At 41.9% G+C, this 16,787-nt stretch overlaps 1 protein-coding gene across 5 annotated transcripts in view; it reads right to left on the bottom strand.

The window, feature by feature from the left end:
* Positions 1 to 16,787, bottom strand: part of col12a1b (collagen, type XII, alpha 1b) — a 120,059-nt gene that overhangs the window by 96,219 nt on the left and 7,053 nt on the right. For all 5 annotated transcript variants that reach the window (XM_061753437.1, XM_061753433.1, XM_061753434.1 and 2 more), the window contains exons 6-12: positions 14,759 to 15,022; positions 11,990 to 12,157; positions 9,272 to 9,445; positions 7,920 to 8,210; positions 6,492 to 7,094; positions 2,044 to 2,322; positions 1,694 to 1,969 (exon numbers count right to left, since the gene is read on the bottom strand). In XM_061753437.1, coding sequence (XP_061609421.1) covers positions 1,694 to 1,969; positions 2,044 to 2,322; positions 6,492 to 7,094; positions 7,920 to 8,210; positions 9,272 to 9,445; positions 11,990 to 12,157; positions 14,759 to 15,022 — 2,055 coding nt within the window. The remainder of the gene's footprint in view (positions 1 to 1,693; positions 1,970 to 2,043; positions 2,323 to 6,491; positions 7,095 to 7,919; positions 8,211 to 9,271; positions 9,446 to 11,989; positions 12,158 to 14,758; positions 15,023 to 16,787) is intronic.

Below are 16,787 nucleotides of genomic sequence, written 5' to 3'. Positions count from 1 at the left end.
TTGTTTACATGCGCCACATACAACAAACAACAGGAACATTAGCAACCAACTAACAACAGCACAGACGTTCAGGCTGGTCCGCCGTCTGCTGAAGCAGTCATTCCCAACCACGTTACTGTTCACTTAATTGCTCCAAAAATTGTCGACGAGATTATGTTTCCTTTTTTCATTTTTCTATGCCAGCGAGATATAGCGGCAGGTAAAACTATGAAATGGTCTTCCAATCGATGTGTAGCCAACTGTTGCCATTCATACAACAGAATTACTATCATCATCAATATGAATTTCAGTATACAGTGGCACCTTGACTTATGAGTTTAATTTGTCCCGTGACCAAGCTTGTAAGTCAATTCAGTCATATACTAAATCAATTTTCCCCATTGAAATGAACTGAATTTATTAATTCCAAAGACTAGTTTTTAATGAATAAAAATATTATTAGTATTTAAAAAAGAGAATATAGGTGTCACGGTGCGGCACAGTGGACGACTGGTTAGAGCGTCTGCCTCACAGTTCTGAGGACCGGGGTTCAATCCCCAGCCCCGCCTGTGTGGAGTTTGCATGTTCTCCCCGTGCCTGGGTGGGTTTTCTTTGGGGTACTCTGGTACCTCCCACATCCCAAAAACATGCATGGTCGGTTCATTGAAGATTCTAAATTGCCCGTAGGTGTGATTGTGAGTGCGAATGGTTGTTTGTTTGTATGTGCCCTGCGATTGGCTGGCGCCCAGTTCAGGGTGTACCCCGCCTCTCGCCCAAAGATAGCTGGGATAGGCTGCAGCACACCCGCAACCATAGTGAGGATAAGGGGTACGGAAAATGGATGGATGGATAAGAGAATATAAAGAAATATCATGCTTTAACCCTAGAGTGTAATTACTCTAGGTACTGTATTCATGTGTGCCTTTAAGGGGCGTGGCCTAGTGAGTGACTTCAGGAGTTGGAGTTGGGTTGTATGTGTTGTGGCCTAAAGAAGCTCTTTGTAAGTGTTCTCATTTGTATTTTTGTGTTTTACTGTTTTTCCCGTTCCATAAAGCGGGGAAAGTGCATCAGCGAGTGTGGCTCTCCTTACCAGGGCATTACAGTACCGTCCTTAATTGCTCCATTATTTTTTTATATCAAATCAACTAAATTTTATTTATAATGCCCTTTAACAACAACTGCAGCCGCAACAAAGCGCTGTACAAAAGGTCGAACATAAAACAGGAACTAGAAGAAAATAACGAACAAACAAATTCAAGTCATATCTCAAGGCACCACTGTACATAGAAGAAGTCTGAAATCTTTGAGTTAAGCTCCTGAAAAATGTGAGCAAAATCTAAGGATGGGTGAGTGCCAATACCAGGAATCGGTATCAGCCCAATACAGGCCTTATTTCAAGGTATCAAGTACATCTGAAGGCTGCCGTTACCAGCCAACTACTCACTAATACTTTAAACAAAAAATCTGACACTGAGTAAGTCCTCCTCGCCAGTGCTGGCGCTAAACTGCAGCGGTCTGACACATCAGCAAATCAATTATCTGTTATCTGAAATTGAACATCCCTTGCAAAAACAAAAGTGTTACGTTCCTATTTTTGTTCAGTACCTTTTCTCAATAAAGGTTTGGAAACACAACTGAAGGAAATGATTCTCCATTCCCTCATCTCCATCACACAAACTGGTCAAGCATCAAGAGGATTCGGATGTTATCGCACCTTCTTTGGTGGTTCCTTGCGTCTGCAGCGGCGGTCCAGAACCTGACCGGTACTCTGCGTTGACGGTGACCAGGTAGGTGGTCCTTGGCTGGAGCCCCCGCAGTACGATGGTGGGCTCGTCACCATCCGTGCTGGCCTCAGAACCAGCGCCTCCCTCCCCGATGGGTCGGAAGGTCAAGCGGTAGCGGAGCACGGCTCCTTGCGCCGGTTGCCAGGAGACACGGAAGCTGTCTGTTGTCTCTTGGGACACTCTCACATTGCGGACTGGACTTTGTTCTGAGAGAGACAAGAATTATTTTTATCAAACATGAGGCTCCAGAAGCAGCTCCAAACTCACAACATCAACGAACCCTCTAAGGTGGTCTCGTAGCCGACAAGGGGCAAACTGCCGCCTCGGTCATACTGCGCCGAAACGTTGACTTGGTAGCGGGTCAGCGGGGTGAGGTAAGGCAGGACCGCGGTCAGCGTGTCCCGGGGGATGGACATAGACACCAAATGGCTGTCAGGAATGTCCGTGGGTCTAAACTGAACCAGGAAGGCCTCCACATTATTGGCGTCGATCTCCCATGAGGTCCGGAAGCTTCTTGAAGTCACCTCAGAGAAGGACAGGTCTCTGGGCTGGACCAGACCTAAAAACAACACCAAGTAACTTATAAAGTGCTTGCTGTACTCTATATACTCGTCACAGTGAACCCTTGCGGATTTGCAACTGATATACTGTATAGGCAGTATCTATGCATCACTGACTCAAAAAATGTGATAAAATGGCTAATAGGAAAGTAGTAATTGGTATTTTTACGGTTTGCGATTGAACGAAACAGCAACATGGTGGCGTCTTCCCCCTTGTGTTGCGGTTTTCTCCAAATCAAATTATCTGGTTTTGCATTTATTTTTAAGGCTAATGTTGTAAAATGATACTACAATGTTTGGGGTCATATATCATTTGGGGTATATTTAGGGTTTAAACTACTAACATGGCATGGCATCGCTTACTCTTTGCCATTTCGTGACTTAACCAGCCATAATTTTGCAAATAAGCAGCATGCAGAATAAATTAGCATTAGTGTACTTAATTATCTTTGAGCAGCTCAACTCCCAGCGTTGAGAAGTTGCTCGCAAGCTGATTGGAAGCAATGAAATGTAGCAGCAAAAGGCAGTCAAATGTGTCTGCTCGCTATCGAGCATCCAAAGGCATTTTTGTGAGCTAATTTACATTCCTGCAGACCACGCTAACGCAGCACTGCAATGTAGACAAACACGCCCAAAAAGAACAGAAGACAGGAACAAAAAAACAAAAAAGAGGAACAGCTGAAGATGCTACATCCATGTCATGAAGACAGATGTCGTAGATCTACACGCGATAGATGTCGGTAGACACATTGTCCCAAATGTTAGTAAGACATGTGGTGAGTGATGTGATGGATTTACATTCGGGCCATGTCGACAGCGGCATCATTCAAAGCGCTACTAGTGTCAAGTCACTGTCGACAGAATATCATTATATAAAAATTACAAAATGTGCTGCTCCAGGGAATGTGACTCACAGTCGCTCTGGCAAAGCACAAAAGAAAACTTGTGCACTTTTTCAGACGTTGCTTGTCGGAACTTGACGAGCAATTGGAATGTTCATCACATATGATTGTTTATTGTCTCGACGTGTGCCCCGCCCGCCCGCTGCACACCTGACAGACAGGGTTACACCCCAAGAAAATGGCTGCGAGCGCTGCTTGACCTCATTTGTCACCTTTCCAAATGCTCACAGATCAACATATGGGCAAAACATTGAGGCCACCATGTGCATGCATGCATGCGGTTTGGTGCAGCGATACAGTCGGGGTTAGTTTTCAGTGAGTTAAAATGCTTCCTGGCTGAAATGCTGCCACTCATGAAAAAAAAAACATGCACAAAATCAATCACTGATTCTCAGTACAGTTAAATGAATTGAACAAGTTGACTGAGTATCCATATGGATGGGATGTATGTAGTCACACGGCAAACTACAATATTCCCCCACTATAATGCAGTTTATTGTTTGCACCGCCTTTGTATCGTGGATTTCAAGTAATTGTTTTTTACGGATTTTTTCAGTACACAGGCAAGTCACATGCTGCATCATCAGTAGGTGAGTGAGGAGACAGTGTTAAAGCGCTTTGAGTACCTTGGAAAAAGCCCATTTACCAGTTGTTAATTGTTGTATTCTCTGGTTGAATGTGTTGTTGCTCTGTGGGTGTTAAAGTTACAGTAGTTGGAAGGTTTAGAATTACTGCAACATCGATGCTAATTTGAGTGAGCCCTCCTATGTTGTTTCACATTATATGTTAGCATTTACCTAGAAGACTAGCTAGACAAACTGATATAATTATTGTTGTATGCTTTGTTTATATAGTTGCTGCTCCATGTGTGTTAAAGTAGCAGTCGTTTGAAGGTTTAGAATCACCATAACATCAATGCTAATTTCCAATAGCCCGACAATGGCATTTCACATTATATGTTAACATCAAGGTAGCAGACCTTCTTCATTATATGGTTTGGTTGAACAGTTTGGTGTTTAAATCTACAACGTTTAATTTTCTCTTCTTTTGGTTTCCTCGAAGAGATACTATATGATAGTATGCCATTACCTGACAGCAAGAGAGTAACAAAAGGGGCCAAGGAATATTTCAAAAGTGTATTTTAATCATTTTAAATGCTTAGCGCATGCTGGAGGGGTAACAATGTTTTTGTTTGTCATCACTGTGCGCTGGGAACCTTGTATGTCCAAATATGGTCAATTTCAATTTTTTTCACAAATCAATACTACTGGTCTGGCTCCAAATCGTCTGTTATTTTTACGCGTTATTAACCAATTTAAAGTGTTTACAATAGCTGGAGAACTAAACTGTTAACTCTCTTGAACTGCCTAAGTGTTGTAAAACGCTGGCTCTTTCCTCACTTTGTTGGAGCCGTGCAGTATTATGTCACCTCAAGGTTGAAAGTCTGGATGTTTATTCGACAATAATGAAGAAAAATAATTGTTTTGATAAAAATGGATCGCTGTAATGCTTCGGTGCAAAAAGAATTGGTCAGCCATGAAGGTAAGTTGTTTACAGATTCATTTTTGCCTATTAGACTACTTAGTGAGCTCATTGTTTTATATATTGCATCGCTCATGGCTTTAAGACCTTTGACAAAGAGTTTGGGAAGATGACGTACCACAGTCATTTGCTTTTGTGAAATAACAAAGGCATGTGTTCCGGTCGGGATTGGTCAACCATTTTAATCAAGAATTAATAAATTTCTGTGTGTGTGTGAGCGCGTGTGCGTGTGTGTGTTAAAGTAGCAGTTCCCCAGGAACTACCCTGAGAATGCCCAATCTCCTCCGATCTCGGAAGCTAAGCAGGGTTGGTCCTGGCTAGTACTTGGATGGGGGACCACCTAGGAATACCAGGTGCTGGAGTTGGGCAGTGGGCGAATCATCTGCTCCCATAAAAACACTACGGATTACAGAAACTGCAATTGCGGCCTAATGTGCCTCATGGCGGCGGCACGCCTGGTTAGAGCGTCTGCCTCACAGTTCTGAGGACCGGGGTTCAATGCCCGGCCCCGCCTGTGTGGAGTTTGCATGTTCTCCCCGTGCCTGCGTGGGTTTTCTCCGGGCACTCCGGTTTCCTCCCACATCCCAAAAACATGCATTCAGTCACTGATGGTCACTGATTGAAGACTCTAAATTGCCCGTAGGTGTTAATGTGAGTGTGAATGTTTTTTTGTTTATGTGTGCCCTGTGATTGGCTGGCAGCCAGTTCAGAGTGTACCCCGCCTCCTGCCCGAAGATAGCTGGGATAGGCTCCAGCACTCCCGCGACCCTAGTGAGGATAAGCGGCTTAGAAAATGGTTGGATGGATGTGCCTCATGGCACTGAGAGCTCTGGAAAAAAAAAAAAAGAAAAAAAACTAGCGGTTGAAGATGATTTTTGGGAGTTGTTGTGTTGACGTTGGTGCACAACGGTATATGATTATGATAGCAATTAGGGGTCACGATTGATTAGTTGACAACTAATTAATCATCAAATTAATCGATAACTATTTTGATGATCGATTAATCGCTGAGAGCCATTGTTTAACTTAAAATTGTCCAAATCTTCTTAATTACAGCTTCTCGACAGTAAATATTCTATGATTTCTGTAGTCCTTCATGAAAGCAGACAGATTATAATATTGTTTAATCAAAATAAGACATTTGCAAACATCTACTTGTACTTTGGAAAGCAATTATCAACATTTTTGCCTATTTTCTGACATTTTAAGGCCCAAACCAGTAACTGAATGATGATCAATTTATGGAAAAAAAATGTTTAATCTATTACAAAAATAACCACCGTAGTATAAATAATCTGTAATTATTGTTTATTTGGTTTTGTTTAAGCATTAAATAAGACAAAATAAACAACAATAATCGGTTAATAAACAATAATCGGGAAAAAAAAACATTTTGAAAACCTTTAAGGCAAAATAATTTTTTATCTGATTATTCGATGGAATAATTGATTGAATGGTCGGTAGAATAATCGATTCGAAAAATATACAATGATGACAGCCCTAATAGCATTATTAGGTATAATAGCAACTTTTTTGGTAACTCAAGCAAGTTGTCACATTGGAGATGTGAGGATTCCGTCCGACAGCAACTACGTGGTCTTTCTATATTGCGGATTTTCACCAATCGCGGTTAGGTCTGGAACGTATAAAAACGGCTTCACTGTACATGTACAAGAAGATGTTTGTCAATGAGAAGGAGGCAGACAGAAGGTAACGTCACTCACGTTTCTTTTGGATGTTGCGAAGCTCCTGTTCGATCCTCAAACAGATGGACTGCGTGAGCTCCTTGGAAATCCTCTGGAAGGCATCAAAGTCCTCCACAGTGTAAACGTGCGTATCGGCCGGCGAGTTGGCGATGGCCTCCAGCTCGGACCGCACGGCATCCTTCACGCCCACAGCAAAGATCTCCACGTCGGCGTCCCTCAACTTGGTGGCGGGCTGCTGGAAGGCGTCTGACGACTTGCCGTCCGTGATGAGAATGGTGACGCGTGGGACGTTGGGCCGGGCGCCCTTGGCCAGCTGGAAGATCTTGTCCCGCACGTACGTCATGGCCTTGCCTGTGTTGGTGGAGCCACCACGGTACGGGAACGAGCGGACCGCCTTCAGCACGCCCCTCAGGTCCGAGTGAGTGTTGAGCAGGAACTCTGTGTACGGGTCCCGGCTGTACTGGACAAGACTGATCTGGACCTTGTTGGGTCCAATGTCGAAGGTGTTCACCAGCACCTCCAAAAAGGCTCGAACTTTGGCGAAGTTGGCCAGACCGATGCTGTAGGAACCGTCCACCAGGAGAACCACGTCAGCTTGGACGTCCACACCCAGAGAACATTCTGGAAGGGGAGACCAGCGCCATGTCATCATTTGAAGCTCACATTGGGATGAGCTCACATTTCTTCATTTATTATTTTTATTTTCTTAAAGTGTTATCTCGACTTATGAGTTTAGTTTAGTCCGCAACCAAGCTTGTAACTATTTTTTTTATTTATTATTTATTTATTTATTATTTTGTTTTCCCTATTCAAATTAATTTAACTTCTATTATTCCGTTCCAACCCACCCCAAAAAGCACCACAAATTTTATTATTACGTTTTAAAAAACATTTTTTAATATAGCACGGTCTTGTATAAAAACATAATAAAAAAACAATGTGAAATCATTACAAAGGGGCCTTTAAGGGGTGTGGCCAAGTGATCTGGAGTTAGCTTGTCTGCGTGTGAGCGTCTGGCCGTGAGTTGTGGCCTACAGCTGCTCCTTGCGAGTGCTGTCATTTTGTATTTGTGTTTGACTGTTTTTCCTGTTTAATAAACTGCGCCTATGGCTCTCCTTGCCCACATGCGAGGGAATTAAACTACCTAAATTGCTCCATTAATTATTTTACATCACTCAAGCAGCAGTGTATCTGAAGCTCATTTGTACCACAAATTTTGCCCTGCACTAACCAAGTGACTGCTTGTAAGTGGAAAAACTCCAAAATTGTAAGTCAAGGTACCACTGGATGGACAATTATTACATTTAGATTTAGATTTGTGTGCTTCACATATTTTGTTCATTAATTAGGAACCTTTACTTATTTGGTAAAATCTTGTGTTCATAATAGTGATGAATCTTGTATGACCGGTGGTGACGAGACGGACCGTCTCCCACTTGTACTCACCCACTGACACTTTGACAGGCCGAGTCTTCTCCAGCACCACGGCAGGCTCGCTGGCCGTAAGGCCTTTCAGCGCAAACAGGTTGATCTGGTACTCGGTGTCCGGCGTTAGGTCGCGGACCACCACAGAGGTCTGCGTGTGGCCCACGTACAGCTCATGACGCTTCCCACCGACCATCAGAGGAATCATCTGCACCTTGTACCCGGAAACGTCATCGTTGGAAGCGCTCCAGCTCAGCTTCATAGTCTTGGAGGCCACCTCCACCACCTGGAGGTTGGAGGCGGGCTCCACTGCTGCGAGGAAGCACAGCGTCTACGTCACAAACGTTGGGAAGCAACAACTTCACACACTTTTGGGTCGAGATGCAGATTTACAATTTAGGACTCCTTATAATCATAATGCCAATAAAGCATAGCTGTCATGTACACCCCTAAATACCATGGGAATGACTTCTTAACTGAACTATTCATGACCTGCTTAATAGAAACAAACTTAACTAAATTCAGTTGACTTTATCCACCGGCTCAGGATGACGGGAAAAGTATGGGCAAAGTACGGCCCGAGGGCCACATGCAGGGGGCCCGCTGTGTTCTTGAATTAGGCTCAACAAGTATATATATTATCAAGAGTCTTGTATTATTTGTGGCACTAATTTAGCTCCTTTTCGTAAAATGTATTTCTTTTTAAAAAATTTAAATGGACAATTTTACATATTTTTTTGTACTCATTTTATTAGCTCATTGCTAATTATAATTACATTAATTATTAATAACAATGTTAAAAAGTGAACATGTGGTGTTTACATACAAAAAGTAAATATTAATTTATTAATTTAATTTACTTTTTCATTTAATAATTAATTTAATAATTTTACATATGCTGCATAATTTAAAAATTGTGCATTCATTTTAAAGTGATAATTTAAATAATTGTAATTAGATGAATAAATAATACTTTTTAAAAATTCAAATGAATCATGATTATATCATTAAAACAAACAATTTTACATTCACATTACATGGATCCAGCTTTCACCAACATGACTGTGAACAGAGAAAAGCTAGTTTAGAAAAATACAGTCAGTATTGACATCTTGGCCATTTGGTCAAGACAACTATAAATATGCACGCACCCGCAGGGATGTCAAATTTCTGTTCTGATACACCACAATCATATGGGAGCTTTTCATTAGCCCAAAACTCAAGTCGGGAGGAGTCATTGGTTTAGTTATGTTTGTTTTATGGGCACACTGGTACATAATGTAGATGAGGCCATGTTTTTTTTTTTTACGATATGTAATAAAAGAGATAAAAGAATGACTAAAATAACAATTAAAGATAAAACCAAAACCGACCTTCTTCTCCGCTGACGAAAGAGCTGAGCTGCTCCTCGACGCCCGCGCACACCTGACTGATGACGTCTTTGTGAACATTCCGGACGTCGTCCAATGCGGCCACATTGAAGACGTGACTCCAGTAGGGCGTTGAGGCCAGCGGCCTCATCTTCCCCTCGTCGGCCTGCTGGATGCCTGCAAAGACGTCACGACACGCGCCATCAGTGTGCGTATGAGTGTATTCCATTACAAATACAAAAGGTATCGCAACACCTCCGCGAAATGAAAAATCACAGGAGCAAATTTGATTTCAAGCATCAAGTTGCTCAGACAACCTTGAAAGAAACGTGCACTTCTGCTGTCGGGGTCAAATCTTGGAAATGACAACAGAACAATTTTTAGAGTTGGATGGAGATTTTTCATCCATCCAGCTATCCATTGTCTGAGCTGCTTCTCCTCACTAGGGTCACGGGCGTGCTGGAGCCTATCCCAGCTATCATCGGGCAGGAGGCGGGGTACACGCTGAACTGGTTGCCAGTCAATAGCAGGGCAAATACAAAAAAACAAACATTCGCACTCACATTCACACCTACGGGCAATTTTGAGTCTTCAATCAACCTACCATGCATGTTTTTGGGATGTGGGAGAAAACCCACGCAGGCACGGGGAGAACATGCAAACTCCACACAGGCGGGGCCGGGGATTGAACCCCGGTCCTCAGAACTGTGAGGCAGACGCTCTAACCAGTCGGCCACCGTGCTGCAAGATTTTTCATTTAAAAATAAAATTATTAGTATTATAAAGCGAGACAAATGCCAAAGTATGCTTCGGAAATTGGAGTTATTTCAGTCTTGTAAATGCACTCTTAGGGGTTGTTTTGTTTTGTTTTGTTTGTTTTTTATTGGTGTAGTGGAGATGAGGGCACAGCTAAACTACAAGTGACAGACCATCTTAGATTATTTGAGTTTAAGTTAGGATTAGACATGAATAAAAATGAGATTCTTTTTACGGCTGCTTTCCAGTCATGTGTTTATTCAAAAGTTATTAGGAATTTTTGTAGCTTCAAATAAAGAATTAGAACAGAATGAAGTTTTGTATTTATTTATTTCTTTATTTATAGTTTATCTTATTTTATTTTGGGGGTTTTCTTCATCTTTGTTTTTCTGTTCGTTTTTTAGCTTCAGAGAGGGCAGGGATATGTCAGCACACTACTAAAACTTGTATGCTGCAAGATTTTTAAAAAATGCATGTTTCCTCTGTATTGTTATTTTTATCAGGCTTGCCACAAAAACGTGACACTTAAAAAAAGAGGGGGAAAAAGAACTGTCAAATCATGTTGTATTGTATGGTCTACTTTTGTGAAAGGACTAAAAGAAATCAATAAATACAAGATTAAGAATCAATTTGATGGATCTTTTTGTTTTGAAGTGCTGTGTCCTCATAACGTTTGTATCTCGCAAAAGTGGGTCTACCACTTACATTTTTGATTCTATCTTTTCCAGGGGACAACCCTGAAGAAATGACACTTTGCGAAAATGGAAAAGAGTCAGCGTACACCTTATAAAACAGTGTTGATTTTCTGTCCCCTCAAAATAACTCTCAGCAAGATTTCTTTTTTTCCCAGCTCCTCGGAGTGCTTTTGAACATAAGGAACTTCCAGTGACCAGCGGGAGAGCAATTAACAACAAATTTAACACACCTGCACCTCATTTACACCTGAGCCCATGCAACACTGACAAGTTACATGACACTGCGGAGGAAAATACAACCACGGAAAAAAAGATTAGACCACCCGTGTTTCTTCAGTGTTTGCTCATTTTTAATGCCTGGTACAACTACATTTGTTGGGACAAATATAATGATGACAACAAAAACAGCTCATAAGAATTTAATTTAGGAGTTGATATCTAGCCATTTTCCATGGTTTTCTTGATAATAACCAAAATCACTGGGAATACAATTAAGCTTAAGTATGTCAAATAGGACATCAAATATTATAGAATTGGCTATATTTTGCCATGTTCCTTGTATTCTTCAGATAATATAGTTTAAGTGGTACCAGGCATTTAAAGGAACAAGAAATTGAAGAGGAAAAGTAGTCTAATATTTTTTTTTTTCTGTGACTGCAGCTAGTTAGTCCAAATTTGGACATTTTCACCTAGGCTGTATTCAATTTTGTTGCCAGTGGTTTACACTTATTTTGAGGGCACACTAAATGTACGCTGACTACTTTACATTGTAACAAAGTGTTATTTCTTCAGTGTTGTCCCATGAAAAGACAGAATCAAATGTTTACCAAAAACTGTGAGGAGTGTACTCACTTTTGTAAGTTTTTGTTTTTGGACCTGGAAAAGGTGCAAACATTAACAACAATTAAGCCAGTGAGAAAGTCAAATGGGCTGTAAATGCGTTGCTGAGTGTTTTCATGTGTGTGTGTGTATGTGTGTGTTGTCAGGTCAGAGGAGCCCACTTCAGGTTGGTGTTTTATCTCTTCCAGCTGAAGATGAGCTGAGTGTTTATCTCCAGTCGGTCACCATGGCAACGTAGCCCTTTGTGTATCTGCGTCCACTCGGCGGCATGTGGAAAGTGTGACGGCGCTCGCATTCTTGCTACGGCTCGTTAATGCCGAAGGAATCCGAGCAGGATTGCGCCATCGGAGGCCGCTGAGGGCCGTAGAAGAAGAAAAAGCAGGAGACGAGAAAAGACGACAAGGAAAGAGGCGGTTGCGTGGCGGCGTACCAACAACAAAGGTCTCCACGCCCTGGCTTCTCAAACGCCTGGCCGAAAGTTCGGCAGCATCGTCCCACTCGCCGTCGTCCGTAAGGATCAGCACAACTTTGGGAACGGACGTCCGGGAGCCCGCCGCCTCCGTCAACGTGTTGGTCAACAGGTAGTCCAGCGCCGCGCCTGAGGCAAACAAACAACATGAATAGCAGGAACAGGCCTGCCAGTCGTTACTTCCTTTACACCAATGATTCCCAACCGTCACACACTCATTTTCCAATGCACGCGTTGCATATACATACGAACAAAGTATGTATATGTATGGGGAAAACAGAGTATTTGTCACGGTAGGTAGCAGAAAGTGTGAGTCGCAAGAGGGCAAAAAGATGGTGCAGATCATGGAGTGAATGGTGAACGCCATGTAAAAAAAAGCCACAAATGTTCAACGAGAGCAATGTGGTGAGTCAGCGTTGCGTTTCTTGTATATCTGTAAATGAATGATCGTTTTGCCATCCAAACTCCTTTCTCAGTCTTGTTTTGGTTGTTTTAAAGTTTGAGGTGTCACAAAAGCAAAAAAAAAAAAAAAAAAAAAGGAAAAAAACATCAGTGTCAAAGTCACTGCTGTTCTGTTTGACATGTTTCTTTTCACAAAAAGCTCATTTTCTCAAATTTTTGGTCAGAAATTGATGTTTTGGGTGAAACCAAACCATTACTACAGATAACAAAAGTACAGAAAAAGCTATCCATCCATTTTCTGAGCCGCTTATACTCACAATGGTCGCGGGAGTGCTGGAGCCAACCCCAGCAATTATCAGGCAGGAGGAGGACTACACCCTGAACTGGTTGCCAGCCAATCGCAGGGCACATAAACAAACAACCATTTGCACTCACATTCACTCCTACGGGCAATTTAGAGTCTTCAATTAACCTACCATGCATGTTTTTGGGATGTGGGAGAAAACCCACGCAGGCACGGGGAGAACATGCAAACTCCACACAGGCGGAGCCGGGGATTGAACCCCAGTCCTCAGAACTGTGAGGCAGACGCTCTAACCAGTCGTCCACCGTGCCGCCCGAGAAAAAACTAGAAAAAAACTATTTTTCTGGTGAAAGAAGAGTGTCTATTCTTTTTGGACATTCAGTGCTTATATTATCACAGAAGACAATATTCTGTGGGTCTTGGAAGTACATTCAAAATGCTCTAAGACTGAGCCAACAGCCTGTCTGTCTGACATTTACAAATGGACAATTACTCCTTAATGTTTTCAGCAGGTATTTCATTTTGTAGGTGCAGATCTAGCGCTTGTCTGAAGGCAGCATCTGACCTCTGTATGACTTTAGTATGGATGATCATTCTTCTGCTGTTTTAATCGTACCCTATTTCGAGATTTGCCCATGACCATTCAGAGATCAACAGGCGTATGTTTTTGCGGGAACCTGTGGAAATGCAGTGGCAACTCAGATAGTTGTCGGGACTGTTTAAAGTGTATCCACTTTTTGTGACATTTTTGTTTTCTTCTGTAAAACATGTGCCTTGGCTCAATAAAGGTTGGAGAAAAAAAAACGGCTTTAGATTCACTCATTAGTCAAAACGAAGGCCGTGCCATTAAATGTGTGTGTGTGCATGTGTGTGTGTGCATGTGTGTGTGCAAAAACAGATGCTGAACATATTGCTGACCTACTTCTTTTAAGGTATGTCATAAATGGAATTCTATAGAAGTGAAATCCATATGCTGACTGGACACTACATTAAGTACATCATTCAAAACTAATATTAAATATCTGCCTTCGCCATGAGAATAAAGCTCACTTTTGCGTGCAGTGTTCCCGTGCGATATCACAGCTCATCATTCATGCTATATCGGTGATTTTGAAGCAATCTTTTTTTTATGGGTTTTTATATTCGCTTTCAGTGCAGTACCACATTGTGCCACAATATACTGGGCAGCTCTGTGCTTTACTGAAAGTGATGCGCCATAATTAAGAAGAGGCAGACAACGTCCTCGACTAAGCTGCAATAGTAGCAGTTGTCCTCACAGAGCAGAAATAATGAGTATTGTTCTATTTGTTCTATCTCTGTTTGTATGTGTTGCTGCTCCATGTGTTAAAGTAGCAATTGTTTGAAAGTTTAGAATTACTGTGACATCCATGCTAATTTCCATTAGCTCATCTATGGCGTTTCACATTTTATGTTAGCATTAAACTAGGTAGCTTTTGTTATGATATAGTGTGGTTGAACATTTGGCTATTTAAAATGTAGAATGTTGGATTTCTTTTTTGTGTCAAATTTGCAGTAAGCGTCCACTGACTTCAGAGTCTAACCCCTGACCTCCATGCTTCCTTTATCCACCCACTGAGTAAGATTCAATGTGCTTGGAACACTGTGCAATAGTACTACGTAGACCACAATTCTCGTCTTTGTCTTCTTGCATTATTATTAATCCTTTGTTGTAAATATTTTATTCGTATATATATTTTTAACTTCGTTCTTTATTATATATTTGACATACATGTTTGCACTGGAGAAGAAGCTGCTTTGTGTATTGTGACTACAAGGCATTCTATTCTATTTAAGCATATGTTAGTCATTTCAAATGTGTTTAAAGTGTGTCAGGGGTAAAACCTTTTTTTCCACCTATCGTGGATGGGTCTGGCAGGTATCCCACACAATAAATGGGGGATCACTGCACTGCATCTTCCCGCTGTTTCTAATATTTTGACCATGTTACATAGGTAAATAATAGTGAAGATGTAGCAAATAATAAAGTAAGGAAGTAAGGGCACCTGTCCTGGCGTTGCCGTCGTAGTTGTCCAGCGAGCCGATGGCTTGCATCAGGGCGGGTCGGCTCATGTGTCGGTCCAGCGGGAAGCCGGCAGGCGTGTTCCCGCTGTACTGAAGCACAGCCACACGGGTTTTGTCTTCGCCGATCTGAAAGGCTCCGGCCACGGCCGCCGCCAAGCCGCGCACGTGTTTGAAGGCCGTCCGGTCCGAGGCCCAGGACCCGGCCAGCAGGAAGGCCACGTCTGCCACTGCGCTCACGGGACATTCTGAAAATTCAAAAGGTCATTGGTATCTGTGGAAGCTGTGTACAAGAAGCCTATTTGTTTTTAATCACATCCATTCTGAATGTGTACTTTTCATCAGTAATGGCCTCAATACATTTCCTTGCTTAAATTCAGTGGTGGGATTTACCAAAGTACAAATACTTTGTGACAGAACTAAAAGGAGAGTTTGCAATTCTCAAACAAACAAATAAAAAAACTTATTGTCATTTTTGGTAAAACTGTCCATAAAAATATGACAGTAGTACATTAGTAAAATGATCTGTGAAAAACTAAAATAAATCAGCCCTCTCTTCTGTACCTCTAATTTATTTCTATTTTTTTCAGAAACTCCCGCACCCAAAGCAAAACAACCAATCACAGACAGCAGGCATGACAAATAAGGTGTCAATAATTTGCTGTGCACTTACAGGCACACTCATAGTTAAGCAGCGTCGCACTAACCTGTTAGCTTGGGCTTGAGGAGTTTTGCTGAAACTATTTTCGAATATACACCTTTTATTTAATTTTTTTTAAAAGGTCATCCCTCATTTGCTAACAACTGGACATAAAACTAGCAAAAAGAAGCAGAGTGGAGGGACCTTAGGAGGCTGAGAGGATTTAAAAGCAATGCAGAATTAATAACATTTCGTCTATCACCTCTTTTTGAGTTTTAATTGATTGTACATTCCAAAAATAAAACGTAGCAGCCGTGGCTCACGTCGGCTTGTTTACAGTGTTTATGCTAACTTAATATTGCTGCTTTTGCCACCGCTGCTTAAATGCCCGATGTTGTTTTGCCAGTGTCCATCATTTTGGGAATTCTGAGGTGTAGGAGGGAGGAATGTGCCAGAAGACACATTCCGGAAGCTCGAGCCGCACTGGGTAACGTTCTTGTCCTCTGTCTCATGAAAAATAACACCTGTGACACATGCACAGGTCGTGTCAGCACATGTGGAGACTCATTTGCAAACTTTTCTGTGGGACAGAACTAAACAAATATTGGCTGAAAAAGGCATCGATTGGTGTCCAGCCGGATAACTTAGTGCTCATTCTGTAAAGGCTTCTGGCAAAGCGCCAAAGCCCCAGAAGAAAGTTATGACGCTCCAGGAGAAGGTAAACCTTCTGAAGACGCTCAAAAGAAGAGAAAGTAAGTATCACACTTTTACCATACGGTACTGTATAGCACCTATCTCATTTTAAATGTTAGGCCTGTGTAAATGTAAGAATGGTTGAAGTATCTTGTAGGTAGGTGCTCCGCTGTAAGCCATTTACATTATTTTCAAGGGGAGTGCTGTAAAATGAGTTTCAAATGACATGATCGAGTGTTTTAGGATCATAGTTTAGGTTGTATTTAGGGTTTAAATATTTAAAGACCCTGTAAAGTGAACTACGAGATTTGTTTCTTAATAAATTACACGTTTGAAGATAATTGCTGAAAACGTGAACACTGAGAACGACGTAGTACAGAATAGTACTACAAACGTTTCAGTTTTCCAGATTTCTTTGTGCGGGGCTTAAATGGGACCCAGTGACACACATTAGAGCGCCTCGTTGTTGGATGCGAGTACACGGACGACACAAGGAGGAAGCTGGAAGAGCAAGGAGGGAGAAAATGTTTTGGGTTTTATTTATTCTTTTGACTCGACAGACAGGCATGTGGACCGGAGCTGTCGTGGCCACTTTAGAGCGCCTCATTGTCGGCTGTGAGAGCGCGCATGTCACGCAGAGAAAGGCAGAAAAGCGAGATGGGGGGGACATTTAAAAAAAA

This window comes from Phyllopteryx taeniolatus, chromosome 18 (assembly GCF_024500385.1).
Source record: "Phyllopteryx taeniolatus isolate TA_2022b chromosome 18, UOR_Ptae_1.2, whole genome shotgun sequence".
Taxonomy (NCBI): Eukaryota; Metazoa; Chordata; class Actinopteri; order Syngnathiformes; family Syngnathidae; genus Phyllopteryx; species Phyllopteryx taeniolatus.
This window is presented reverse-complemented; position numbering and strand designations above follow the sequence as displayed.